This window comes from Metopolophium dirhodum, chromosome 7 (assembly GCF_019925205.1).
Source record: "Metopolophium dirhodum isolate CAU chromosome 7, ASM1992520v1, whole genome shotgun sequence".
NCBI lineage: Eukaryota > Metazoa > Arthropoda > Insecta > Hemiptera > Aphididae > Metopolophium > Metopolophium dirhodum.
The window spans coordinates 14,468,020-14,491,846 of record NC_083566.1 but is presented as its reverse complement, the minus strand read 5'-3'; the positions used below and the strand labels follow the sequence as shown (position 1 = coordinate 14,491,846).

The following is a 23,827-nucleotide window of genomic DNA, read 5'->3' as shown; positions in this document are numbered from 1 at the left end:
TGGTGAGGGAAACTGCCCCTCAGATACACAACTGAGTGGGCAATAGCGTAATTTTACCTTATAGATTTATAGTTTAACCCCCCCCCCCCAAATAATTTTCCCCAGCGTACACCTATGTATGTACCTATTAAGATAAACATTAAAATTACATGTTATTTTAATCTATTCATGGTTATTATTTTTTAGAAGTAAATGGGGATGGCAGATTTCAGCCAATACTAAAATCATGTGCATTGGAAGAAGTGCCACCAAATCTCATTTTATCATTTAAAAATCGGATTATCATAGTGAGTATTTTTTCTATATCTAATAATAATAAAAGTAAACAAAATGTTTTTATCAGATATCAGGAAATAATATATGGTCTATCTACCTTATAATTACAAGTAGGTAACTAAGGGTTTTTATAGAGAAATAATTATTTTGGGAAGGTACCTAGATACTTATTACCTAGAGATGTGTTAAAATTATTTGATCTTAAAATGTTCAAAAGTGTTGGTCTTAACTCTTAAAGTAAATTAATTTCTCAACTAACTTGACTAAACGTGAGATTTAGATTACGTTATTAGCTTATTATTATAATTTATTGACCATTAAACGTGGTTAGCTATTAGGTATATATTACTGTACAAATGGTTTATGTGGGTTTGGAAATTTATAAGTCATGAAGTAATGTATTATTCACAGCTGACATTGTTTAGAAACGTAAGATGCTATAATGGCGAATAATATATATATTTATATATAAAAATGGATAAATGTACGTTACAAATCGAGAACGGCTGGGCCGATTTGGCTGATTTTTTTTTTGTTGTGTTCGTAATTGTCCGGACAAGGTTTTTATGAATACATTTTAGATTTTAGGAAAATCCACCAGAAAATAGGAAATTTGGATGTCAAAAAATACAATAGTGGCGCCATCTGTCCAGAAAAAAATAAACTAAATAATAAAAAATTTAGTTGCAGATTAAAATAATAATAGTGTATTGTATATTGCTTGCTATTGGCTACGGGCATGTTTGTTGATTTGTATTATTATTTTTTATCAATATATATATAAATAAACGAATGTTTGTGTGTAGATTAGATCTCTAGGAAGAAGATAGGCTAATTTAAAAAGGGTTAAATTTGGTTTTTTTGATTCATCGGATTTTAGTACGGTTAGGTTAGGCTAGGATTTTGTATTAATTAATTCTATTAATCCACGGTAGGGGGAATTAAGTAAAAACGACAAACTTGGTATAACTTTGATACTTTAGAGTTAAATCGTACAATAACAGTACGGGGTCCACGATCTGCCGCAGGTAGATTGCCTACCTGATAATATACTGCTGCGAATCAGAATTTTTATTCCTGGCAACAGAAAAGTTAGGATAAATTGTGAACACCATACACCATACACCGAATATTAAATAACGAATTGAACAAAGTTTGAGTCTTATACAATTGGTACATTTAACGGGCAACGAAGTGCCAGCGGGATCAGCTAGTAAAGTATAAAGCATTTGACAAATATAATTATTAGAGGTTATATTAATTATAAAATCATAAAATGTAAGATACAAATAATAGGTTGAGGCAGTGGCCAAAAAACTAAACAGCTGTTTAGACAGACTAACTAAACAAATGTTCACGCTTTTTTACCCAACAAATAAAATTTTATTGATATTTATTGGAAAAAAACAAAAAAAATTGAAAACTGACAATGTCCATAAGCAGCTCAAAAAAAGTCAAAATATTTTTAAAATTTTATGGTGTATAGCAAATGAAAATATAAACATTCAGTAAAATTTTTATGTATCTACAGCAATTTGTTTTTTAATAACAATAAAATAACAAAACCGTTACATGATAAATCGAGTGAATATCCAATATTGTGAAAATATGAACTTCAAACGCTAAATATTTAATTTGACTTTCTTAAAGACATTTTTTTTGATAAAGGTAGATAATCTTATAAGGAATCTTGTATTACATTTTAAAATCTTAGATTTAAAAACAAAAATAAATTCTTAACTCAAAATAATTTGGTAATTTTTGTGATTTTTCCATATTTTGTCAATTTTTGAACTTTAAATGCTTATAAAAAAAAAACTGTGACTAAGGATTTTTAATATTTTTTAAACGTCAATGTAACAATATAGTAGAAGCCTTGTATTAAATTTTCAAACTTTTTTACCCAACAAATAAAGTTTTATTGACATCCTTAGAAAAAAAAACTAATACAATTGGAAACTGAAAATATTCCTAATTAGTTCAAAACTAATCAAAATATTTTGAAAATTTTATCGTGTATAGAAAATGCTAATATAAATGACCAGTGAAAATTTCATGTGTATACGTTCATTTTTTTTAGAGTTACAACAAAAACCGAAACCGATTTTGTGGAAAACCGATTTTGCGTAAAAATTCCCGTTTTTCCTTAATTTTTATGTTGTTTTTCCCGGCGCTTTTGAAAACTATTGATAATTTTAAATTTTAAAATGCACCAACGATATTCAGTTTCCCATCGAATAAGATACTGAAGTTGAAAATCCAATCATTATTTCAACTACTTATCGTATACACAGACACAAAAATAAAAAAAAGATGAAAAAAAAAAACACACACACATCATTATAAAATCAATATATTCATCGTTCCACTCAGAATCTAAAATATTAAGAATGTATCATATGTTTATTTTATCAATTCTTATATGGCTATACTTGATAAAATTTTCAAAATATTTTGACTTGTTTTAGCTGTTTACGGACAATTTCCAATTTTTTAGTTTATTTTTCCATAAAAATCAATAAAATTTTATTTGTAGTCCAAAAAGCAAGGTTAATAAGTTAATAAGTTAAAGTTAAGTTACTTTTAACTAAGTTAATTAACGAGTTCTTATATTATTCAGTAACTTACAAATTAATTAATTTTATTGCCACGTTAAGTAAATTTTTTTTATAATAGAGATCGTGGACTGATACTTGAAAATATTGTGTTTTGAAATGTTTGGTAAATTATTATGGTTTTATAATGATTATTAAAGTATGAATGTTGAAAAGCTTAGTTTTTGGTTACATTATTTTACTTTTGATATTCATATGATATACCCAATACAGCTCACTAGGTACTGACTACTAAAATGGTAAAATACATGATAACACAAAATTTGTAAATATTATGACTGTTGGGGGCAGAGCCCCCCCCCCCCCCGCACTATTGAATTCTAGTAAATTTTCAGAACCCATGCCATAGAAAATTCCTGAGAACGCCACTGACTGAAATCAATACTTTTTATTTTTGAACAGTTTTTAATTCATCATAATATACTTTATATAATTTTAATTTTAAATCTTTAGAATTAAAAATTATTATATACTTAAGTAATATAATAACATTTTATGGTTTTGTGAATTTTACAATATAATTTATATTTTATATTAAATCAGACAATATTTAATAAGAAAGTTTTATCACAATTTCTAATAATATACAGAAAATAAATTATTGAGAGAAACATACTTAATTATATTCAAAAATAAATCTATGGAAATTATGTAAATAGACAAATTAAAATTAAGAACATGTCTGAAATTATACGCTTGTAGCAATTATTCTGAAAGAGTAAGTTACAACAATTACCAATTATTGGTTAACAATAAGAAGTTAATAATAATTTATTATCCCATTGAATTTGTTTTCAGAATTTGTGTTTTGTATTGAGTTTGTTGAAAGAAAATGAACTTCTAAATAGTACACGTTTAAAAGAAAAAACTAATTTAAAAATACTCTACTAAATATTTTCAATATGTGTATCTCAGTGGCGTATTCAGGTTTTTGCTTGGGGGGGGGGGTATGATTTTTTCCAGGCTACTTAAAGTTAAAGGCTTTAAGTTAGGACTCCGAAAACTTTTGCATATTATATACGGCCTATGGGGGGGGGGGGATGATCTCCTTGGTCCCCCTCGTAAATATACCACTGGTATATCTACTATGCAGATTGATTACAGAATACTACATACGTTCCTAAGCACTTATTTTAAATTATTTATTTTGTCACCAAAAATATTTGATTTATATTTTTCTATTAAATGTACAAACTATTAAGGATTCTTATTGAAAGTTTGAAAATGTAAAGTATAAATTGCATTTTTATAATAGGTAGTAGAAGAAGAATATTATAGACCGTAATTTATTGTAAACTTTGCTTTTTGGGTAAAATGTTTCTTTTTTGGTATCATCTATAAACCATATTTTGTTATTAACTCTTTTCTAAGAAATTCGGTTGAAACGTAAATTTTTGCACTTCGAATCTTACCTATGTTTTAGACATTATATAATACGTAACATTACATATTATCCTTCACGTGACTTGACAATTGAGGGCCCATGCGGCATAATATGCCTTGTAATATAACATTTTCCAATATAAAATAATTGTAAGAAATTTAGTTTAGACTTCTATACATAGTAACAAATAATTTAGATTATAATTGTTATGGATAATATGTTTTTAATTTAGTCAATTATGTGTAACCAAGAAACTTAAGAACACAATATTATCTGTAAAAGTATGAATCTAGTTTAATAAATTATCGATCTCAAATCTACACAATTCTACTGATGTGGATTACTACTACTTATCTACACTCTAATTATTTGAAATTAGTTTTTACAAAGCTTAATTTCCCAGTTTTAATTTTTGATGATCTTGAGCAATGTACTCATGAATTTATTCAGACATTCATATTTAATGTGGTTTCTGTGACAAGATAACATGCACACTCATTAAAGATATCAAAAATCTAAATGTAGAATAAAATTATCACCGTTTGATAATAAAACAACGAAAGCATTTCGTCAGATAACTATTATATACATCATAATATTATGTACCTATTATAATATTATATATATATATTATATATTTCATAAAATGTCCTCAATACAATATTTATTCATTTATAAATTAAATTAAATTTATATTGAGTCACAGAATCAGTGATTTAGCTAAATTTATCTAAATTATAGCACTAAAAATTGCATAATTGATATGCACTATAATATTACCTTAAATATCGCTAAATAAGCAATAAAAACAACAAAATATGCAAAAAACAAATATGTATGAATTAATAATTTATTTAACTAACACCAACAAAATCACAAATTATCGCTTAATATGCGCTAAAAATATACAATAAAAATAACAAAATTGTAAAAAAAATGAAAATGTATTAATTAATAATTTTACAAAAATAATTTTATCTATGTCTAGATTAAAGTGATTTTATCTATGTATATCTATATAATTTTTTTTCATCTAAGCACAACACTGCACAGAATTGATTAATATTTAAAATTCCCACTAAACAAAAAAACATTTAATTTTTAACTAATTATATTTTAGAAATTAATTGATGGAAGCCTTATAAGAAATACTCTTTTTTAAATGTTCCAATTTCTAAATAAAAGGTTCAACATAAATCATGCTGACAATAGTGTCCATGTGGGCTCAACACTATTAATTACATCTTACTATTCTATATTTATAAACACTGTTAAGTTTCTGCCAAGATAACTTGTCTTACAATCACTAATAACATTTACATTATACAATATTACATTTTCTCGATACTTCAAAATACAATACAATTATTTCAATTTTGGATGGTATATTGGTATACTATTGTATTACTACTTACAGGCAATGCGATTGTGGAATACGCGTAGGCTATGTAATCATATTATTGATACATAATAGTATATATATATTTTAATATATTATGACTAACTATCCTACATGTATGACAGTATATTATACATAATCTTACAAGTTATATGTAATATCCAGTTGAATACAAGTTACAACTAGAATAACCTAACCTATGTAAATCGATCAACCGATGTACAGTTAACAAAAAAAAAAAGCTCGAATTTTCGTTATAATTATGATTATCATGTTGAATTCCTGTAAAATAAAGAGCAATATTACTTTAATATAATATTTTATTAAGGCAAAATTATTGTTAAACAAAATAGAAATTAAATTTAAAACTAATAATGTTATTCATAAAAATAGCTGACATGTATTTATTTTTTCTTTCAAATAAAAATTAAATTAATTCACCAAACAGTTATTGAAGACATTTTTATGAGTTCATAACAATATATGATGAACATAACGATTAATTTCTACATAAATTAATAAATGCAGAGTTCTTTATGTATGTTTAATAATTTTCCACAGTGATAATAAACGAATCAGCATATTTTTAGTGAGCATAGTTTTTAAAACATGCTACAGTTTTCCATTTTCATTTGATCAATTTAAATGTATTATGATTTATAAATATCAATGATAATATGACCCTAAGCGATGTTGACATATATTATAGGTAGGTACCTATCTACTCAATGTTTTAAAATTGTATGAAATAGCTATTTCACACATAAAGCCTATATGTTTTGTGTATAAAATAATATAACGATGTTGACTTATCATTTTAAGTACCGATATAATAGGCACTTATATAATATATACTATTATATATAGTTAGTACGTTGTTAAAAACAAATTCCATACGCTGTGACTGGTACCTACGATATAGCACGGTGATACCTAGTTGTATCATTAATTTGTTGATAATAACTTTACGTATAACGTATTTAATAGATTTGTTAAATACTGTATAATAATTATTGTATTATCCCTAACGTATGCTTTATATTCGAACTAGTAACATAACGAAGTAAAGTTATAGTTGGAAAATAAGTTTTCAACACAAATTGTACTCGTATTTAAAATTTATTGACATTTTTCGTCAGTGAATTTTGAATATTATAATTTAATTGTGGTCGCAGGTTATTATTTTTATTATAATATAACTCGCGGTGACACTATTATATACATATATTATACACTATAATAACTGAGATCATATTTACATACATATTAATTTTCTCCCCTTTGATGTTTATTTAATTGTCTATTACTATTACACCATTGTTGTTGCATGCTAAATAATATTCTGCTCACAGAGAAAAAAAACACGGCACTCATTAAATTTTTAAATATTCAAACAATTATTTCCTTTATTCTTATTTTAATATATATTTTCTTGTTTGAATTATTTGTATGCATAATTATTTTTGTTTAAATATTATGCGCTTCTTTGACATAGAAGATTAACATTTTTTTTATTCAAATATTTTACAACAATCAATTAATTCATTTTTGGTCATGTTATTTTTTTTAACATCCAATTTGTATACTTATTTTTATATAAATGGGTATATAGTATGTGTACGATATTTGACTACTATACTTACATATTATTATAAGGTATATAATATAGTTGTTATTGTTATGATTTTTCTGTAGGTATTTCAACAACGAAATTAAAAAGATAAGTTCATTTTAAGGAAGATATTTCATTCTATTGACTAAGCCTTCAAAGTTCAATTTTTGACAAAATGTATTAAATTTAAAATTTAATATTTAAAAATTATTTCATAGTTAAAAATTTATAAAATGTTCAAATTGTATAGTTAAGGATTGAAAATTTAATTTAAAGTTCGACGTATGTAGATTATTCTATATAACCAAACAATCTAAAAAATATATGAACACAGTTTTTTTAGTTATTTTATGTTCAAATTTGGACGAAATTTCACAAAAAAGCAAAAATAACGATTTTAGTTATTTTGATGTAGTTTTATAATATTAATTCAACTTACCGGCTACCATATTAATAATAACCCTGTTAGCATTTTGTAATGATAATATTATAATAGGGTTATAATAACGTTATACTAATATTATTCGTATTATAATGTTATAATAACGTTATACTAATATTATTCGTATTATAATGTTATAATAATATTATTAAACAAAAAACTGCTGTCTGGGAAGTAATAACAATAATATAAATATAATATAAAATATTCACACTGATAAATTGTCCCCACTCAGAATCGTTTTTCGTATCCAATGATATTATATCATTGAATTTAAATGTAATACCATTATCAATTATACAGCGACCCACTTGTAACCTACTGTGCAGTAGAGTGACATCCATTTACCTGCTTTTTTTTTTTATTGAACTTGAGCCCAGCAACTATGGCCATTAGCTATTGTTGGGACTATGGTTGGTAGGGTTGGTAGGGTTGAAACGGTAGGTAAGCAATACGTGTATATGTGGCAAGGTTTTTGCCACTATATGGACCCGGGTGGTCACCCATCCGGGAACTAGTAGCTGCGGATGTTAATTGCTCTCAGTCTCGTTAGTTTTGTGACTGATTGCAGCCAACGTGCCGCGTCAACCTAAAGTACTTACGACAATGTTCTGTAACTCGTTGAATGACGAGTAAACCTAAATAAAGCAATTTGTTGTGATCTACAAAATTGAAAAACCGCAATAGGTATATTACCATCAGTTAATCTTGAAAGTTGACATTTAATTTCAACATCGTGAAGTAGCGTATAATCAATGGAATCTATAATACAATGACATTATCAAAATGTAATATTACGTTGATTGTTTTTTTTTTTTTAATCAACCTTATAATAACTGTTCTATACTATTATCTACTCAAAGTAAGATTATGTTCTGGATTTTTATCCAGCATATTTTGTAATTTTCATTCCCATCTAGTATTTAATAATTTACCGGAAAACCCATATTACAGTTATTCAGATCGGATGGAATCATGTCACTATACCACTACCACACTATACCATCACAGAGTAGGTATCCATTTTCTATATCGTCTGATTGTGCTCTATTATGCATTTTTTCTCTTATTTTCACGGTGCCTATTGAATTGGGTTGAATCGTGTAAATTTTGCAGCGATCGTGAGTTTTTTACAGAGTGTGATTGTTTTTTTTTTACGTACAGGTTCTGGCGCCTTTGGCGTAGAGGATTGAAAATGTATTTCCCAGAAACTTTCAAGTAATTTCAGTGTAGTTGTGATTGTTTTAGTTCTTTTCTCTCGTCGTAAATTTATCGGTTACGAATGAAATAATGAATTTTAACATTCCCATGTTATTACTTTATCTCTTCATATACCTACAGGTAACCCTAATATTTGTAATTAATCTACAAATAAATAATATCACATTGTGGTGTGAAATATCTTCATTTAATTTATACAGTTAATAACATTTAATGTATAATACTGAAAAAATCAATCAGCCTTTCTCGGTTTTGTTGTGGTATACTTTTATTATCTGCACTAAATATTTTTTTATTTAACTAATTTTCTCAAAATTAAAGTATAATGATATTTTCAAAACATAAATTATGGATCTGTATCTGTATCTAATTTAAAAATTGCAAAATGACTGTATGCAAAATGAAAAAAAAATTAGTTTTTTAATGAAAACAGTTTATTATAGAAAATGTTAAGCTTTTTCACTGTTTTTAAACATACAATTTAACAAATAAATTACTAATATTCTAAAGTATTTTCATTAGGTACAATAGGTTCATATAGAAACATATTTGTCATTGCAGTCAGCAGATAAGTATGACTTACAAAATACGAAATACTTTTATTGTATTACCTACCAATTTTTTAAGAATGTTTTTTTTTATTAATATGGATGACCATATTGTTATTCTAACTTATCTCAAAAAACTCGTTTACAAAAATGCATTATAATATTTAAAAAGCCGAGACGTCTATTTATTATTCGTATATTGTATGTTCGAAAATATTTTGTACAGGTATATATTTTTATGTTTACATGTATTATTTTTTTCTTATAAAAAAATACGAAATAATGATGATACTAACCTTGCTTGAAAAAAATGAGAATACCACAAGATCCGTTAAAATAAGTCGTACCTACAATCTACATGCCATTCTATCATGGTATATTTTATGTACCTACAAAAATTCAACCCCTAATAGGTCAGGCTTTCATATAAAGTGTGATTTAACTATTTCAGTACCTATACCTACTAACAACAATGCAGACATCTGAGTTCATGTAATAATATTTTTCAAATCATTAAGAATAATACACATTGCACCTTTACAAATATTATACTTTATATTATAGTATATGAAAACCCAAAAAATGGGTTAATATTATATTAACGTATAATACGAGTATAATATGATTACTTACAACTGTAGCAGATTAGTCGTTATTTAAGATTCTGAGCGGAGTGATGATTGTATTGAATTTTATAACGATGTGATTTTTCTTTCAATTGTGTCGGTGTACACAAAAAGTAGCAGACAAAATTGAATATAGTTTATACTTTGAGAGGTCAAAATAGAATATCCTTAGGTCCTAGCTTCTCAGTACTTTTTAAAATAACCAGGAAAAAAAATCAAGGAAAGATTGGAACTTTTACGCAAAACCCGGTATTTTTGACAAAATCGATTTTGGTTTTTTTTGGGCAACTTCATAACAAATAATACCTACTAATAATAATAATATTTATTTACCAACAACAAAATGTTTGATACAATTTAAATTGCATGCGATATAACAAGGTAGACCAACTCACTAATAAGCTGTTCTATGGCTGAGGGGTGAGTAGAGTTCAAAACAGACTAAACTAAAAATAATTATTCATAAATAATAAATATAGGTAAGTACAATAAATCTAAGTAACAATATTTTTCTATTCATTTATACATCACATACCTACCTCAATACATTAATATTACATATTTTTATCCTAAGCTATCCTTAGATATGAATAACCGTAGATATTTGAAATTTTCTGAAAATAATAAAATGATTAAAATATTTTGACTTTTTTGAGTTATTTATAGACATTTGAAATTTGAAATTGGTTTTTATATTATTTTTATAAATGTCAATAAACAACTTTTTTTGGGCCAAAAAGCTCGAAAATTGTATACAAAGTTTCTTATAAGTTGTTATAATAGCAGTTTAAAAATATTAAAGATCCGTAGGCACGATATTTTTTACAAGTATAGGTATTAAAATTTGAACGAAATTAGATATTAAATTTAACGATGAATAAAAATAAAAGTTATTTTGTTATTAAAAAATATTATTCGTGGGTAATTGACACTTTTAAAGTATATTATTATGTTTTATACATAGAATCTAAATTAAATATGTTGGTTATTGGCAACAATTAAACCTACTGTATTTTTTTTTTTAAAAAAATAAATTACTTTTGTAGCAATAATATCGTAAAATATATTTAGTAATATAGACTGGTATTAGACATTAGATAGACCGTCTTCACTCAGAATCGTTTTTCGTATACAATGATATAATATTATTGAATTCAAATTTAACATATTCAGTACAATGACCTAGTCGTAATCTACTGTACAGGAAAATAAACTTATCACTTATTAATTGAGCTGCTTCAGTATAATAATAATATGTATATTGTATAATGATGACATTTAGTTATATTATGTGTGATGAAATTTAGTATATTATAATTATGTGCAATTATGTGCTTTATTTGTTGTATTATGAATCTTATATATTATTTAAATTGGATATGTATTAATAGAGAATTAATATGATATGAAGCGTAGGTTATGTATATACTATACACAAATTATAGTATTATACTATATAAATATATAATGCATATTTGAAGCTAGAAATATAATATCAAAGTATCAAATCAATTAATTGTTTACTGTTTCTATTAATATTGTTCAATTTATGATAATTATTATTTTAAATAATATACTCTCTATTTATTTAATATGATAAGTTAATATTAAATTGTATAATTTTCTAAAATTAAGTCATCGTCTTAGGACAGCATACCTATGTTATCTTTAAGGTCGAAAAAGTAAAAGACTTATGAAATGGATAAATGTCCAATGTATCTAACTGTAAAATATGTATATTATACATCTGTACTTCAAATATTTTTTTGCACACTTTTAAAATAAAGCTTTATACTCAACTGGTCAAGTGGTAAATAATTTTAATAAAAATAACAATCTGATAGATTTTCAATCTTGAAGAATTTTTAATTTTTTTCTTTAAGTTTGTTTAAAATTATTCATCAAAACCGTTACGCATGATTTGTTAAATTAAGTTAGTGTTCAATATTTTATTCACCAGCCCGCTGCATCACGTATTTTTTAGAGCAAAAATGTCAAAATAATGAAAAGGGAAAATTTGATAAAACCCATTGGCGCGTGAAGACTGACGAGTTAAAACACACCCAATTCATATTCTGAGTGCAGGACACTTGTCTGAGGGTGAGCGGCCGTTGGCACGCGAGGCAATCCCTTCCAGTCACTTGTTAATTACAGCTTCGAAATCACATTTACATATAATAATAATTCGTGTATTTACACACGCAAAACCTGAGGCAGCCACGGCCGTGGCTTCGGGAAAGTCCGTTTGTGGGATGTCCCATTTATTATTATTATTGTAGTTATTATGATTATTATCGTAATCACTTCAGCATTGGTGGAAGGAAGAGGGATTTGTATGGTAGCGAAGTGTCCGTTTGTTATTATACACTAGTGGCTGGTTTGCTTGAATGGACTCGAATGCCCTCGCTATTATTGTTCGGTACACAACTCTTCGTTCGAATATTATGAGAAATTGTATTACACAGTTGGCCATTGTGGGTTACCTGGTTACATGGTGTAAATTGGTTTGAAAATGTCATCGAATTGTTTACATAAACTACAGAAATTATTATTAAGTGGTATTGCAAAGTGCTGTACCTATATGTAAGCATCTGTTTATCTCATTTCAATAAATTTAATATTTTTAAATTTTAATTTGCTATAACGTTTATCACGCTCTAGGTATTTACTTCAAATAATACATTAATTTTTAATAACATGACACATTACCTGTGTTTAGTAATGTTCTTACTAGTTTGATTTGCAACAGTAAGTATTATGCTTACTTTCAAAACTATATTTTTCATTATTGTTCAAATATTAATTTTAAATTTAATAAGAATTATTATAGAAGACATCAGAATCTGAACATTTTGATTCAATAGAACTATTATTGGAAACAGAAGGATCATATTTTTGCACTGGTATATCGGCTGGACAATTAAACGTGTTTTATTTTATTTTAATACAAAACATCCGTGGATATTATCGAAAATTGTCATTGTAAACCAATCCACCAACGTGTCAATAAATGTAATGCTTTCGTGTTTTTATGAAAATCCACGCACATTAACGTAATATGTTCATGCTACATACATAAGGTATAATATATAGGTATACAATCCGTAATGAGGGAATGCGATTACTCCAGGAACGATAACTCATAATGCAATATTGTTCTCTTTTTTTGTTCTCGTACAATTATCACGTATTTGATTTATTGTAATCCCAATATAGGCATATAGGCAGCTGCTATTAGTTATATGACAGAGATTATATTTTTTTTAATCCTATATTTCGCACACAAATAATGTCATTGTACGCGTTTGTATAATAGATTATATATTTCCAATAAATAGTATTATTGTATCGTAAAAATCAAAATTAAAAATAATGGGCACTCTCGATCAGGTGCTGTTTTTTTTTTTTTGCGATCGTATAGAAGATATATGGTGGAAATTGATTGGGACATTGTTCCAAAACGTTCAAATAGCTGTTTCCTAAAATATATACATATAGTTTAGTGCTTGGCAATAAACGCTTGTAGAATATCTCGTCTAACGAATACGAGACGAACATAAACCGTCATAACGATAAAAAATAAAATAAAGGAAGATAAAAATAGAGAATGATTAAAGTACGTCTATATTTATTATATAATATACACATACTTACGTACAATGTACATATAATATTATGTGTGTGTATTCGTTATGTTAAGTAAAAAATACTGGAAAAACAAATAAACCCAAACGAATAATTGCACTAGGATGAGATTTATTCTCACAAAATGCAATTTATTTCTGAACTTATTATTTTAACCACATGGTCCTTGTATCTTGTATCTCCTTGTTCTCTAAAACTGTAAGAATAAAATATTTTGTCCAAATTAGATCGTCAAGTTTAGAACACTTAATTTGTTATAATGTAGTAAAAAAATGGAAATTTCTTACAAATATTCCCTGTATTTTTTTTTTTAGGAATTCAATACGACAATACCACACAATAGCACAATAGCAGCGCGGTGTCAAGAACCTATTGGCACATACAAACTTAGCGGACCTCCAGTATTAAATTGCAGCAATGGCATTTGGTCGAGTCCAATACCGAAGTGTCAACCAACAACTCTATTCACTAATTATTCAGGTATTGTTCTTTTTACACCTAGTATCGTTACCATTATTAGATTATTTCATAAATATTTTAAAATTAAGTTATTTTTAATTTAAATAAAGTTTAATTGATTAAATACTATTAATGTATCGTTAGTTGTATTGCTTTAAGCTACAATTTACAAATATATATAATATATATGATACAATTGTCATTTAAAAACAAACTTCAAGTAACTTGTTGTTATGATACAAATACCTTCAGTTATTTTAAATACTAGAAAGTTGAACATAAAAATTAAATAATTTTTTTTAATTCCTAATAAAGTGTAATCCAACATTAAGGGCATCAAAATTTTGGGAGCTTATCTAAAATTTAAAATTTAAATGTTACAACCTGTCCTATATACTATATAGTATATACAACGTAGGTAACTTACTGGTCAATTCTATCAGGTCAATTAACATTTACGTTTATAATTTACGTTAATTTGTCAACTGATTTATGAATGAAAAACTTATTGAAATTATATTTACATTTAACAATATATTTTTGTACATGAAATATTTGCAAAAATTACACTTAATGAAAAGGAAATTATTTAACATTTTGGCAGTTATGTGATAATAACTAACAATGTATTAGGTGAATAAATTATGATATAAATTAGGGAGGAGTTGAATTATACTTTCTCTCATACATTTTATTTTGTATTTTAAAAAAACAAGTTGTAACGTCTAAAATGATCAATCATTTTACGTTAAAATATAACTTTCTAGCTGCATTAAAACTAAAACACACATTGTGTTTTATAAATGTGAGTAAAATTATCACGTATGAGGTCATCCTTTTTAACCCTTTATTTTAATCATTTAAAGTACATTTTTAAAACGTAAAATGTTTTATAATTTCATCATCTAAATTAAATCCAACAGGCTTACATTAAAATTTAAAATTCCTTCATTTCATAAATAATTAAATTTATAAATCAGAGCTTCGGTACCTACCCAACTAAGGTTTTTATGCAAGAATATATTTTAAATATAGCACGTAATATTTTAAGCAATATATATTTTATAACAAATTGGAGAGAATATAACATCATTTTTTTTTCAATTGTGGTTCTATATCTATGCATTTACAAATTTAAAGTGTACATTTCTGATTTCTTATAAATTCTCTGAAACTGTAGTTATCTATATTTCACTGTGCACTAAAGAAAAACAGTTTTATATTATATAATAAATAATATATTAGTAATAATTATTATAATTACCAAAGGGTGTTAATATTGGATTCAAGTTAGCCACTAATGTCAATGTTTTTGTACGTACCTAATATTTAAAACATTCAAACAATGTTGTATACCTACATTTGAAAAGATGATTCCAAGAGTATTTTAATACAAAAATGTATAAAGTGTTTTAAAATAAATAGTATTTTTTATCTTTTATTCATTATTCCAAAATACAATGAAATTAAATTAAATTTCCGTTGAAACAAGTCATCTTTGTAGTGGCAATATGTCGAAAATTCTCAATATAATACAACTGTTTGTTATATAATGAATACATTTACAAATCGTCTTGTTTGATTATTTATAATATTACGTTTTATTAAAATTATTAATAGGCAATAATAAATAAACATTTATGACTTAAAATTAATAAATAAAGGTAAAGAACTAATATTATATTGAATATCAATTCATATACCTATTTATATTTCATATATTTTAAAAAAAACGTAATTTTTTTAAATATCTAAAAACAGTAAATATACAACATTTAATCCTTCAACTGTATGTACAATGTACACAAGAACAAGACATTATATTTGATCATGGTATAAATAAATTGTTTAAAAAATTGAGTTAGGTACTGAATTATTCATTATGCAAGTAAATTATCTAAATGAGTACTCTACAGCTTATGTATATTAGGTACTTTTACTTGTTTGGACTATTTTTTTTAAATATTTTTTAATATAGTACATAATATATATGTCTTCATAAAACAAATTAATTTGTATAAATGTTATATTTTTATTCCCTCAGTTCAAAATCCCATTCCTCTCGTCTGTATAATATTCGTAGTAATTAGTCTTTCTAATCCCTGGTCTTTTTTTATTCAAAGAAAACAAGAGTTGTTTTCTTTTGTGTTATAAGTATTCGCATTTTTCTTTGATACCCTAGACAGTTAGACTGTTTTCACAGTTTATAACCTATTATAACTATGTGTACAACTATTAATTTTAAGGACTTTTTGTTATAATATGTAAATATATATATAAGTAAAAAAAAACAATAGGTATGTTAACGAGAGCAGAACATACCTTTACCAGCTTTACCCATGCAGATAGTAATATTATATTACTAATATATAATAGTAAAAAAAAAAAATAATAATAATAAAAGGTATAATAACTATAGGCATCTTTAAGGCAAATTATTTTAATCATAATAAATAAACTACCTATACCTAGTAAGCTTACTAAGACTTAAGTTGCTCGATAACTGGCGTAGGTATATATTATGTTCAGAAAAATTTATTTCATTTAATTATCAAATTTGATTTCTCAAATTAAACAAATATTTAACTAAATATAATTTGCATTTACTATATAATAATTTTTTACATATTTATATAAAGAGAGAGAGAAAGTTATATTTTATAATTTTAAGGAAATAATTAAATCTACGTTTATTAACAAATTTTATTGCAAATCTTGCCAACGAGTGCAGATAGGGAGCACCGTTGACATGTCATACTATTATAAATAATTTTATCGACGTTCAATCAGATAAATTAGTGTATCCAAAAGGTATAAAAATTACAGGATATTGACGGAAAAGGTCGTATACCATCTTACCACCTGTCCATTTTTATTTTAAAAGTCTATCAAGTATCAATGTAATTAATTAAATTACACTGCAGTTTTACATTTATTTTATTTTATTTTTTTGGTTTAATGATGATTTTGGTCATCACCAAAATGAGTAAATTCCAATAAACCAAACAAGGTAGGTAGGTATCTTAAACTTTAGACAACGTTTTATTTTTCATAAATACGGAGTTAAAAATTTTAATTAATTTATATAAATTACATATCTATTGTTAATTGTCCATTAATATTATACCACTTGGTACTATTATTTTTCCACTTCAACCAATCATTCAAATATGTGGATAAATTATTGTAGCAATAATTCGTTCAATAACAGCGTTCAAATACAACTATTTGGTTTGGAGGAATATAGATTTTAAAAGATAAACAAGAATTTGGAATCGAATATTAGAGCAGTACCAGTTGTTTGTTTGTCTGGTTTTGACAACGGTCCCCAGATACTTAACGTATTTTTCGTTATCTTTTTTTTCGCTTCCGTAAAATGTCAGAAACACCCTAAGTACTCGAGTTAAGTGATTCATTTTAACCTACATGTGTGACCTGAACATACTCGAGCATCTGAAACCAATGGTGTTTAATACTATTGATTATAAAATAGGTCATAATAGGTAATAATATAATGTTTTCATTTGTGTTTACATAGAAAACTCGCCTCCGACAATTTTGGTACGGGTTCCATCAGGATCAGCAGCTGTAGATCAAAATGGTGGACTAGTCGTTTTCCCTGGATCAATATTACACTTAGAATGTCTTTATTTGAGACGACATGGCGATCCGGAATGGACATGGACATCTGAGGCGGAAACTTATCTTACCGGTAAGGTTTTAATAGATTACGTGCTATGTCAAAAACATTTTGAATTTGAATAAATCTCAACTTTTTTTAACATGTACAGTGAAGTACATTCATTATACAAATTTAGACTATTATAAAAGTTCCCATAAATTTCTATAATCTTATAATATATCATAAATACCTACTATCAATCAGTCTGTCTCAACTCACAAGTACTCAAATACCTATAATTCTGGCAAATGAATTCCTAGCATGTTTCCTATAAATGTCACAAGTACTTGTAATATAATAACGTTATTGACTACTTTTAAAAAATTAAAATATATAATTTACAAGTCATTAAAAAATGAAACAAAAATATTATTACAATTTAAAGCAGAAATTTCAATATATAATGTTTTATAACTGAAAAACTATGGGTACCTTTTTTAGTATTCCATCTTGCATAAGCCACGGTTCTTATATTATTAAAACATCAAACATTTATATCTATACATTATGGGTTGATTAAGAGTTTCACAATCATTAATAATTATTAATCGTTATATTTTACTTTGCGACAAAGTAAGAATTCAACAGCAAGAATGAGGGATTGCTCAATAGGCATAATATTATTATGTATTTTTTGCATTGAGTAAAATTATTGTAAGCCCTACAACTTGATTTTTAACAATATTTCATTTATACGTATAATAATAGTTTTTAATTATATTATGTAAACGAGCACAAATTAAATCCAATAATGGTAATAATATTAATTAAATTAAAAAGAAGAGAAAAGTCACCCGATTTATGCACAAGTACCTACCTACAACCAGTAAAGTCGGAAAATAGACCAGTAGTCAGTGAAGTATGGACGGTCGACGTAAAAAAGTTGTCGGAAGCTCTCTCATAAATAAATTTCTTCACGTGTACGGATGAGACTGATAATACTACCGGACGGACGTGACACATGTCATTTTTGTTATGTATAGTACATCTGAAAAAAATTAATATTTTATTATTTTATGCTTAAACTTTTAATGCGATATTACATAGTTCTTATCAAATCTAATCAATATTTAGGTTTGCGCTTATATGAAATCAGTTCGCTTATTGAATTTGCATGTACAACGTTGATATTTTGATACCTACATCTTATAAATAATAAAAACACACAGATGACGTTTTATTTGATTTAGATCCGCATCAGGTTAATATAATGATGCTGGACACTTCTAATTTTCTATACCAATATAATTTACAAGTTGCATTTATAAAATGTACTAATTTATTTTGATAGGTAATATGAGAAATAATTTTATTTTGCTCGGCAAATTAAAACAGTTTTTATTTATTTATTCAGCCAAAATAATTACAATTAAATAATTACAATAATATTATAAACATTAAATCAATTTCTTAAAGATATTGATTATTTTTAATTAAAAACTGTACATATTGAAATTGTCTTTAATATGTCAACGTCTCTTCCAATTAAATAGTAAATAAATAAAATTACAATTTTATACTTAACCAATATATTCTAGGCTCTAGGGATTTGCTTTGTGCTTTGGAAAATTGATCAACGACTTTTGAGAGATTAGAGTGACTAATTTTCTGCTATCTTAATTGATGCCACAACACTAATCTCCTCTTCGAAGCTCTATCGAGTGTGTTTTGGGTTTAACTATCTTGTATCATCCGAAATTCTCGTAGAAAAGATTTATAAGGTCAAAAATTAATAAGGGTCTGAAACCTGCTAAGGATTTTCGGATTCAAAAGTTTCTGAATACAGGATTACGATAATCTCTACTGACGATTTTGTCCTTGGTATTTCAAACAATACATATACATTATAATTTTATAATTATATAATTATTCGTTGGAACATATTTCAAGAAAATATATGGGTATCAATAATTTATTCGGTATCAAAGTTGTATTTTATTAATTTATATTTTACCCAGTAGCAAAATATTTTTATCATAATTATGAGGGTAAATATTATTTATAGAACTTGATTGTTCAATAATATGTACAATACAATACAGTACAATACAATCAAATACATAGGTAGGTTACAAAGAAAACGTAATAGAAAAAACAAAATAATAAAATAAAATACAGTTGTTATATTTTATGTTAGAAATTTAACACATTATGTAGGTAATTATAAATATTTAAATAAATGAAAACGTATAATATTTTATTACTGAAATGCATACCTAAAATAAATAAAAAAAAACATATGTCTAGTGAAACACTAGAAAATAGACCCAATGGTTGTACAAATGATTGGTTGAAAAAAGAACATTCTTGATAAAATCTTAAACTTGGTGACAAGTATAATTCAGGTAAATTAATATTCAGGTTGGTTTTATAGATATTGTCACGTCTTAAAAGTTGATAAAATGATTTACATTTTTTTTTCTCAAGAACTATAGTTTATTGTAGGACGGGCATTATTTTGTTTCTTATATTTCTTACAGTAGAACAATATACTAATAACTACTTGTTCTGTTTGCACACACGAAACATACAATGCAAAATACAAATTATATTTTTTTGTCTTCTGTCCAAACCAAAAAAGCAAAATTTTGCAAAATTGTAATTAGTATATTGGATTCATTGTATTTATTTCAGAATGTGACGCAGCACACGAGTTAAATTTAATAAAATGTAATAGATGAATGATTTAAATTCAGTTGTGTCTTACGGTAATTTTTTATATGAATAGAATAGAGAACGATCAACACGTCACATACATGAAGCGTTCATGTTGATGGTTTTTATATAATTGAATGGCTATTATTCTCCGGATCTCTGTATATTTACGGCATCATTGAGGCGCCGCCGAACTTTTACATCCACACGCCAATACAATAGCTAAAATATATAATAATGTGCGTATGGGGTATCGGATGACTACTAAATGGAACTCGTAAAACTGTCCCAGGGCACAACATTCCAGCAGTGTCGAATGGCTTAGAGCTGTTTGAAAACGATACGGTTGTGTTGGATGCCGTTGTGAAAGGGTTTGTAATAATAGCTCTCCAAACAGCCAATATAATAACATAACGGGTGTCCGGGAAATATATAAAACTTTGAATTGTATTCGTTTGAATCGGACACTGGTGCGGTTGAATCATTATGTGATCGTAATGAGATAATCGTACGCATATTATACTTATGGGCTTTACGTGAACGGTGTAGTTTACGGTATACCTATCGATCATTTACGGTCGGTTTCACCACAAACCGTACATAGAGAACAAAATGGTTTTTTTTTATTTAAATATAATATTTTAATGTTGTGAATTTTTAGCTTTTCGCTTTTCTACAATATAATAAAACACTAGACTTTCCATCAGGCGTACAGATTGATTTATTGTTATTGTCGCAGTTGTCGTCTCGTTAAACTTGATTAATTATCGTTGAATATTTATATATAACAGCTTCGATGTGGACAAAATATATGCCGGGTAGATCACGGCAATGAGGGCTGTAATTAAGGTCACCGCATTATTTAATTCATTCTTGAATAGCAACAAAAATGCATCAGATATCAAATTAAAAATATGTTCTAATTGTAATATCACTTAAAATATTCAACGCTTGTTTATATTTTCAACTTAATGTAAAATGTAACTGTATAATTAAAATTTATTATTAACCAGATAATTTTTAAATAATAGTTACACATATTTAGTTAAAAGTTTTAACTTATTCATAAATTAAATGATATAATATTTAATAATTTACCAAATAACTAATATTTCCAAAGACAAAAATAAATAGTTAATAATTATATAAAATGAACTGAAATTAATATACTTATTTAGTTTTAACATGTTGGAATTTTTATATTTTACAATTAAATATATTATACTTATCTATACCTATGACTTATTATATGCATATCCAGGTATAACTAATGAAATTATTTCAAAATTTAAGTATTTAAAAGGAAAACACTGTATTTCTTTCTTTCTTTTAAAAAACATTAGTTTTAATACCTGTAAGCGTACTTAGTTAATAAATGTTACATGATTTAGAATTAAAAAATAATAAGACTTAGGTAAAATGGTTAGCCCCTCTAAATATTTGACAACAATTCACTGTTAACTAATTGCAGTGAAATGATAAAAATAAAAAATTCATAAAGGAATTTTGTTTTTAACTAAATACAAAAGCAAAACATAATGGCAGAGTACTAAAATATATAAATTACACTGGTTTTTTTTTAAGATGATTTAGATGAACGCAGGGTCAAAATACGTGTAATGGTTGAAGTGGAGAAAGGTATACCGAGAGTTAAAATGATGAGCGGTTCTCCTGGGATTAAATGCAACGTTTTACTAGATGACGGTTACTACGTAGTTAGACCGTTATAATGTACGTGTTAAAGTATTAAACAGCGAACAAGAGAAAAAAAACAAAAGAAAAAGTTGTTAATAATCGAAGCAATAATGCACAGACGGGTGTTTGATATAAGTATATAATATTACGTTTTACGAATGGTTGGTTATTGAGGAATCAATATCCTTTCTAGAGAATTCTTGCATTATTAAAAATACTATTAAGTCTATATTTTACGTCGCTAACTTAATAATTTAACATTTGTATTATATTGTGGAACAATATTATATTTTTTAAACAACTTTTCACATTAAACGTTATTTAAAACGATTTTAATGTCCATTTAAAACATAAATTATTAACATGCAATTTATTTTTATATTGATCAATACTGATATTATATCAATTTTAAAATAGGAACTAATATGCAAGTGATATTTTGTTTTAATATATTAAAACTGATTGTTGTACATTATATTTCAGTTATTTGTTGCATATTATATGTCATGTTTCATTAATTTTGTTTAAATTAAATAAATAAAATATTTCGTAGGTATAATGATAAAATGCTTTAATATTACCAGTACCTATATTAACAAAATATACATATACATATCTACCAAATATGATGGAATGAATTATTATTTAATTATAGTAATAATGAATTAATGTGCGTTGCACGTGATAATATTGAGTAAAAAAGCTATCGTTATAATTTTATATTAATTGTACTTATCCAATTGTTCAAATCATTATAAATCACTATAAACCATAGTATAATATGGTCATATATATGATAGACTTTAAGTTATAATATTTTTATATCATTGTAAGTACATAACATATAGTTTTATATTTGAATTATATAATATTTTTTCCAATCTTCCTATTTTTCAGCCATTTGAAAATTATTTATTTTATTAAATTTATTAATACAATATTAATATCAATATTACGATGTAATATCAATTTGTACACAAAAACAATAAGTGCCATTAATTGATCCTCCCATTTTTCATTTTCCTAAACAATAAATTTCATAAGCCAAATAAAAGTGGGGCATTTCGTTTATACATGCGTATAGCGCGTATATCCTGAAATTATAATTGTATTATTTTCGGAACCACTACATCACGTCATCGTCACCCCACAAATTTGATACTTCCATACATTTGTTACAATTATACTCAAAATTTGTTTATATCGAGATTATAATATAAAACACGGTTCAAGAATATTATAGTGATGCGTTATATTTTATACTTTAGATATGTATGAAACAAGGTATTTGCAGAACGGAATAATGAGAAAATAAATAAATATATTTTATACGAGTAAGTGTGAAAACGACAGAAAAAAATTACCGAAATGTTTTTGGATAAGGCTAGATGATTTACTAGAAAACTGGGATAGCTTAAACTAAAGGCAAACATTTTTCATTTCATTCGCTTCTAAACTTCTGTACTTACACGTTAGTCAGCCACAGTCGTTCACTATCCTAAATCATTAGTCACCTCACGACAGCTGTCTTCACGATCAATTTGATGGTTAGTCAATGATTCACTGAT

At 25.9% G+C, this 23,827-nt stretch overlaps 1 protein-coding gene and 1 long non-coding RNA gene across 3 annotated transcripts in view; one reads left to right on the top strand and one right to left on the bottom strand.

The window, feature by feature from the left end:
- Window positions 1-23,827, top strand: part of LOC132948036 (locomotion-related protein Hikaru genki) — a 140,198-nt gene that overhangs the window by 34,698 nt on the left and 81,673 nt on the right. Inside the window, exons 3-5 of the mRNA XM_061018295.1 lie at window positions 187-287; window positions 14,083-14,248; window positions 17,766-17,939. Coding sequence (XP_060874278.1) covers window positions 187-287; window positions 14,083-14,248; window positions 17,766-17,939 — 441 coding nt within the window. The remainder of the gene's footprint in view (window positions 1-186; window positions 288-14,082; window positions 14,249-17,765; window positions 17,940-23,827) is intronic.
- Window positions 1-23,827, bottom strand: part of LOC132948037 (uncharacterized) — a 71,167-nt gene that overhangs the window by 11,159 nt on the left and 36,181 nt on the right. Inside the window, exons 6-7 of one of the 2 annotated variants that reach the window (XR_009664989.1) lie at window positions 18,727-18,897; window positions 13,562-13,964 (exon numbers count right to left, since the gene is read on the bottom strand). This is a non-coding gene — a long non-coding RNA (uncharacterized LOC132948037). Of the gene's footprint in view, window positions 1-13,561; window positions 13,965-18,726; window positions 18,898-23,827 lie in introns of those variants that run through there. The other variant, XR_009664990.1, reaches the window with a different exon arrangement.